Raw genomic sequence first — 7,816 nt, forward strand, 5'->3', positions numbered from 1 at the left:
GTTTCAAAAGAATTTATGTGCACATAAACTGAAATGATTAGATTCATGAAATACTGCTAGATTAGCCAGAATTTGCATGGACGCATTCATTTTCTCAGATTAATATTACGAATCAAACTGCTCATAGCCAGAGGTCTGACTTCTCTTTCGTCCGATCACATAGGCCAGTAAGACAATAATAATGAGGATGGCCAGGGCAACTCCCACTGCTATAGGGACAATGAAGTTATCAGGCTCATCTGCGACGCAATCCTCAGCTGAAAATAAAAAGAATGAATGAGGGGAAAAACAAACAAGAAACAGCAAGAATGTGTCAAACTGCAGTTGAAACCTATATGAAACAAAATTGCATGACAGTTTTTGACTGAAAAGATGGCCCACACTGATTTTAGTGTTATATACAATTGTCTTTCACCTTTTATTGCATCTAAAAGCCCATTGAAACAAAGCTATTCCATTGCAAAAACAGAACAACCAAATCTCATGAAACACATAAAATATTTAGAGCAGTCAGATAAGGAATCCCTTTTCACAAGTCTGCAAGCAGAAAACGGTCACACAGGTATGTTCAGGAAAAAAAAGAAAAAAGTAAAATAGATCCATCTTTATTTTACAAGTTATTTATGAAACTGATTGAATGGCAAGCAAAAGTAACTGCATTAAGCGAGGCACAAAATTATCAGTGACCAGTTTTAAAGGTTTAATTTGTCCTGGCTATAGTAAAAACAACAAACATTTACAAAAGAGTCTGAGTGGGTGCTGCATAGACTAAATTAGAATAGTGCATAACGTGAAAAATTCACTGGAAAATGAAAAGGGAAGAAAAAAGAATCTGTGAAACCCAGAGAGCCATAATGTATGATAAGAATATAAATACATAAGAGAAAGCAAATAACTTTTTCTGAAAAGGCTCTGCAACTGAAAACACAAGTCATGTCTAATTAAAAAAAAAAAAAAAATCTAAAGCCACTACCAAAGATTATTCAAACAGGTGCAAAACGTCATCTTGCAGCATACAATTTATCTTTCAGGTTAGAATAGATGTAAATAATTCTAAATTGTGAAGAATAGCTGCTTTATAATTAATCGTCCCTTTTCAAACCCCAATAAAGGGTAACCAAACATTACCAAAACCATTTGTGACCATGGACCACAAAACCAATCTTAAGTGTCAATTTTTTTCGAAATTGAGATGAATTCATCACCTGAAAGCTGAATAATGAAGCTTTCCAATGATGTATGGTTCATAATGATCAGATAATATTTGTCTGAGATACAACTATTTGGAAATCTGGAATATGAGTGCACAAAAAAAAAAAAAAAAAATCCACATACTGACAAGAATCACATTTAAAGTGGTCAAATGAATTCTTAGCAATGCATATTACTTATTAAAAATTAAGTTTTAATATATTTATGGTTTTACATTTTCAAAATATCTTCATGAAACATGATTACGTAATAGTTACGAAACTTTACATAATATCCTAATGGTTTTTGGCATAAAAGAAAAATCTATCATTTTGACTCATAAAATGTTTTTTTGGCTATTATACCCCAGCGACTTAAGACTGCTTTTGTGGTCCAGGGTCACATTTTTTAAAAGCATTTAAATGCCAGTAAGCATTTCTTTGCATTATGCTTCACTAAATGTCACTTAAAAAAAAAAGAAAAAAGAAATCTATTACAATGGTCTGCATTTTTTAAATACTTGTCACGTAGTTTACACATTCAAGCATTTGTTTTCCTGTTCTAGAATTTAAATTTTTTGAACGGGCCGTCCAGCATGTTTAGATTCTGCTCTGAATATAGGACAACCAAACTGATGCGAAAGCACCTGATTTTAATAAATGTTAGCTATCCAGTCACTATAGTGCAGAGTACCAACTTGTTTATGGAACTTCTTTTAACATTTAACCCAAATGCTGCAAGACAGGTGACTATAAAGCAGTTTCAGTTTAAAGCTGTGGACACAGTAATGATAGATTTGATGGGCACAAATTAAAATGAGCTAAATTAATTGCAAAATGAAAAACAAAACAATTAAAAGGAATGTCTAAGAGAAGCAAGTGCATGGTCTGATATGGAGCGATTACATTTTAAATTGGCCACAACCAACAAGCTTTAAGCCAAAACCCAAAGAGACCATGCACTTACTTCACAACACAATTTTGTGGTGCTTTTACAAACTTCGTTCACAATAGGAAGCTCTGGTCCTGGAGAGCCACTATATCTTTAGATTTTCAATGTTGCAGTGAAAATCTGCCGGTGGATTAATAGACCACACAAGGACAAAACATTTTTGAAAGGCCCGTGGCCATGAGCCAATTGCCAATTGAGATTGCACAAAACCCCACTATATTTAAAATGGTCCAGGAACAGGCTTGAGTGTCCCTTAAAACACCCAGGATTTGATTCTGTGATTTTGTTGCATTACAGTGTTTGATATCCAACATAGGTCCTTCGTCGACCAATCACGTATGCAATCACAACAATGAAAATCAAACCAGCCAGAGCGGCACCAACAATGATTGGGATTAAGAGGCTGGTGTCATCCATTGAACATTCATGAGCTGCAGACAAAGAGAACATGAATGAATGTAAAATGAAGCTGCTACACCACTGCAGACATTCTCAACACTTCACAAACTTAATATAATCACAGACACTTAATCTGGTAAAACTGAGCTAATTCTATGAGACTTTACGGATTTATTTATCTTTGTTAACATTAGTTAATAAAAATACAACCGATTAATGTTAGCTTATATTAGCTCAGGACCATTAGATGAAATTTGCTGAAATTAACATTAAAATAATAAATGCTTTAGAAGTATACTAAACTAAAATGGTCATCTAACGTTAACAAATGTCACTTTATTGTGAAGTGTTGCCAAGAATCATCATGTTCTTACCTCACATTTAAGACTTCGACATTTAAAACTCATAACTCATATTCGGCTATCAGGACCAATTTGGCAGGACATTTTTAGACTGCCATTAATCCTTCTGTGTCATCATATAATTTGTTCATATTCATCTTCTTACTTCCAGTGAACTTGGTGTAGCAAGTCACATCTGATATGATCACAGGAAACCATGGCCTTATCAGATATAGATGCATGAGAGCAGTACCCAAGCTTCAAAATTAACCCTAATAAGTACTGGAAAGCAAAGTGGCTTTTCACACCCCTCTGAAAAGCACTTCTTATTGAGCAGTAGTACGAGTAGAAAAGTAGCTGATGAAGTACATCACTAAAGGACAAAGTCCAGTTATACATGAGCTGTATAATTACCTCTAAAGAGGTCATGATCACAGATTTATTCTTGAGCATCACAAACAAATATATACCTGTGTTAAACTTGTTGTTCTGGACTGCGAAGGGCTGCACCTGTAGTTCGAACGTGTTGATGGTAAGCTTGTCAGTGATGTTGTAACTCTGCTCTTTTTTGCACATGTAGGAGCTTCCGACAGATGCCTCCCATAGAGACAAATTATTATTGGAGGCATTGAAAACATTTCCTGTTGAGGTGATAATCATAAGACAGGACATAATTACATAAGTGAGACACCCCATTAGGGATACAGGTCTTGACATTTAGAGTACCTTAAAATTTAACATTCACTTACTGTTAATCTAAAGCAACCACCATTTAATACCGTTAAGTGTAATCTTTAGCAAACCTCAAAATTAATATTTTTTCTATATTGTAATGCCTACATTCACTTGATTTTTTTTTTAAATTATATACACATTTAGACAATAATATAGAATTTTGTTACTGCCTTGTTATTGTCTTGGGAAGAAAATAATGAGAATAAAAAGATGTCAGGCATTTCATTTTCACCTTTTTTTTTTTTTTTTTTTACATTAAAAATCCCTTACCATTTGTAAGATTAACAGAGAGCATCAAAGCATGTAGACGGAACTTCTGTGAAACCTGTAAGAAACAAACAGTCAGATGCAACCTGATATCACGAAAAAAAGTAATTTTATGAACTAGCAGTTTCATGAAAATGTACAAAAACAATTTTCAGAAGAAAAAAAAAAAAAAAACACGAACAAGCATGATGGTCCAATGCCAACCCATCGACCTTAATCAGGTTAGATTCCATACTTAGTCCTACAAAAACATGCACTGTATAAAGTTCCTAGATCATTTAATTTCCACAACTTTTAAGTCAGTTTAAAGGAGATTTTGTCTACATTTTTTCAGCTTAATCAGTGTGTTGTTAAACTAGAGTACAATCCACTGAACTAAGGTCCATTCTTAAACCTAACCCTAAGTTGGGCATAAACCGATCTTAATTAAACAAAATTAATGATTAACCAATAGACTGCAAAAAAAAAAAAAAAGACCAACCCAGAACATTTACCACCTCTTCACCTCAATGGACTTAATCCACTCAATATTTGACCCTTTTCTTTAAAGACTTACATTTGTGAAGACCAAATGAACTGTGATTTCATCTGACTTCAGCACAAGGGAAGAGTCACTGCCACCACTTCCACAGGTTCCATTCACTTCTGTTACATTAGGACTCGGGTCAAGATTAAGAGTCTGGAAGCTGGCATTCTAAACAACAAGAACATAATAAAAGAGTAGCAGTGGCAATAGCTTATCACAAGAAATTAGTAGTGAAATCAAACAACTTTCAATTCCTGTATTCCTCTGTACAGATCTTTTGTACCTACCTCACTCATTTTGAAACTGAACTGAAGACCCATCTTTGCCAAAAGACAGACTGTGTCATTGTGTGACTTGACATTGTAGTTTCCAACAGTTGGGTTGGGGACAGGAGATGATGTTGGAGGAGGAGTTGGGGCTGTTGTAGCATTAGTGTGTGCGGTAGTTGGCGCTTCTGTGGTGGAATTTGTGGTGTTGTGATGTGGAGTAGTTGGCGCTTCTGTGGTGGAATTTGTGGTGTTGTGATGTGGAGTAGTTGGCGCTTCTGTGGTGGAATTAGTTGTGTTGTGATGTGTGGTTGGAAGTGGTGTAGTCACAGCTGAAGTGTGTTTGGAGGTGGTTGAAGCAGCAGGTATTGATGGAGTCACAAGAACATCAGCATGCACGATACCTAGAGAGTGGAAGCATAATGTTATTTCCTCATATTCATTAAAAAAAAAAGTGAAAGACTAGTCGGACACACCACAGCCTTTCAACCACCTCCATTAGTAAGGAAATAAAAACAGCAACCCAAGCACATTCCAGTACCTTCCTTCCTGACTAACTGGAAGCAGTTTTTGTCTAAGACCTAACTGATTAAGGCTGGAATACAGCAGCTTTTCAATTTGCAATCAGGAGTTGATGCTAGTTTCCAAAAGTCAAAGCCAGTCTACAAATTTTAGGCATTCAGAGTTGACAGATTTCACAGAAAATCACATACTGTGTGATGGGCACAGACTCTAATTTTTATTTTATTTTCTTCAAACTATGATTCCATCCAGTCAAAAGTTAAACCTGTTTGATATTTAGGACCAATTATAGAACTCATGTTGCTCTCATTTAACATGCATCTCTTAGCAGCAAGGCACATGTTTCTGCTTGAGTTTGCGGAGTTCAGAATGACTTGAAAGTCTGGTAGTGTGATCCGCAGTCATTTGGTGTACAACGCCCAGTTTTTCCTTTGTAACCATTTGCAAAGTCGTCAAGAGTATGCTGTGGTGTTTAAAAACTATTCAGACTTTAAGTGCTGTGTAAAGTACACCAGCCTTTAGAGAATCACAGTGAGTGACTGTCCCCTGTCCTGTGGTTTGATGAAATCATTAACCTGGTGCTTCACACACAAACCCATCACATGATTATGAATAAGGGTGGATGAGAAGAAAAAAAGAAGAAAAAAAAAAAACACTGAACAAGCGCTTCAGGATCACATGCTTTTGAGGTTGAATGTGTCAAGTGAGAGAAATCAATGGCATTACTTCCATTTTTCGCTGAAAATATATATATTTTTTATTAAAAATGTAAAAAAATTGAGTTTTTGAAAATATTAACACAGAACGTCAGTCTGTCTCAACACCCATTGAAAAGCGTTATTAACCACTGATCTATTACAGAGACGGTCATATTTAGACCAGTGGTTATAACCAATATGAGATTTATTTCACACACTGCAGTTAATACATCAGTAAACGATATACTGGCTTTATTACAGCTTGAATCACACCGGTTGTGTCTGAAAATCAAGTGGACTAACGTTACTAAACCAGACAGCATTTTTGGACATTAAAACCAAATTTTGCACCAATTATTGCCAAGTACGTTAGTTTGAGAAACGGACAGAGGTTTTTGTTTTTTTATATTTAATTTTACTAAATTATACACTATATTGAACACCCCCTAAACATATTTCAGCCGAAGTTGTTTTACATTTTAATTCGCTAACAATCTAACGTTAGCAAGCAAACTAGTCCGTCTATTAAACGTAATACACAAATCATCTATTAAAACGAACTTAAGTAATTTATTGATCACTCCTGAATTGTATAAAAGGGTTTAAAACAATGGAAGGACGTTAAATATTTATCCCAGAAGCCGACAATCTCTCTGGTTATCTAACAATCTTCTACTGGCGTAGATTAAAATTCACGCTAATGCTAATGCTAACGGGCTCTCGCGCTCCTGTTGGGCCTGCGATAACCTCCCAAAAATAAACTTAATATCGGTTTCTGTTATGTGACACCGTCTGAAATAAAACCTTCAACAACACAATCGTACGTACCGCTCAGTAGAATAAAGAGCAGGGTCACACAACCGCGGACAGCCATCGCGACGGGTGTCTAATTCTGAGCTCGCCGACGGTGAGTGAGTGAGACCCGGTTCAGCAGCAGCTCTAACCATAGACAGTAGAAGAGGCTCAAAACTCATATAACATCACGTCATGTGACACGAGCTCCTCCTGCACGAGCATTAAGTTCACGAGCACTCTTTATTCACCAAACCTGCGTGTGAGTAAATCACCTACAAAGCTGTTCATTCCTGTTTAAGAGCGCAATAAATAAGCAGACGACTGGTCTAGTAAATTAAAACATACAGACTAAAAATATTTGCTATGAAAAGATTTAAGGTTTTAAAGGAAAGAGTTAAAACTGAACAGTGTAGATGTTAAAGCTGTGAACAGAACAATAATTAATATTAATTTGCTCCTTTTCTATTTAAATTAACTTGTACTTTTACTTCCAATGCGTTTGAGACTAAAAATATACTTCTCATACTTAAGTACATTTAATGTCACAAACCTTTACTTAAGTAATATTCTAAACAGTGACTTTATTAGCTTCTGGTAAGATATCTATAATTTTATTAAAGTGTAGATTTCAAGTTCTTTATCCACCACCGGGAATCTGTGTGTGATGGTTATAGTTGTAGTCAAATTGACCCTTATTGGATTCAGTACAAAAATCAGACATAATAATAATAATAATAATAATAATAATAATAATAATAATTATAATTATAATAAAATCTGTTAAAAACAGCAAAACATGATTATTATACAGCACATTATACATATTTTCTAGCTAAATTAAAACATTTTTCATTCTCAAAACGACTTAAAACCCATTTGACATCCTGCCCCATTAAATGTGACAACTGGCCTTGACCAGACATTTATGGATAATATAATTAAACCTTTTAGTAAAAATAAACATGATAAAATTGGGCACAAAAAATAAAAAAATACAAAATAAATTTTAGCTTGGAGGATATTCACAACAGTATTTGGAGACTGGCTTGCGCTTTATGTGCTGTCGCCCCCTGGCGGAGGCTCGGGAACGTCAGGCCTCGCGCTTTACTAAAGCGCCTCAACAGC

The 7,816-nt window shown here is 35.2% G+C and overlaps 1 protein-coding gene across 1 annotated transcript; it reads right to left on the reverse strand.

Moving 5' to 3' along the window:
• Positions 1 to 5,088, reverse strand: LOC113057899 (lysosome-associated membrane glycoprotein 2-like). The gene is made up of 5 exons (XM_026225480.1): positions 4,698 to 5,088; positions 4,441 to 4,578; positions 3,888 to 3,942; positions 3,353 to 3,523; positions 1 to 257 (listed from the first exon to the last, which is right to left on the reverse strand). Exons 1-5 carry the CDS (start codon positions 4,728 to 4,730, stop codon positions 106 to 108), a joined length of 549 nt encoding a protein of 182 aa, XP_026081265.1. The 5' UTR covers positions 4,731 to 5,088; the 3' UTR covers positions 1 to 105.
• Positions 5,089 to 7,816: the final 2,728 nt, after the last annotated feature.

This window comes from Carassius auratus, chromosome 39 (genome assembly GCF_003368295.1).
Source record: "Carassius auratus strain Wakin chromosome 39, ASM336829v1, whole genome shotgun sequence".
Lineage (NCBI taxonomy): Eukaryota > Metazoa > Chordata > Actinopteri > Cypriniformes > Cyprinidae > Carassius > Carassius auratus.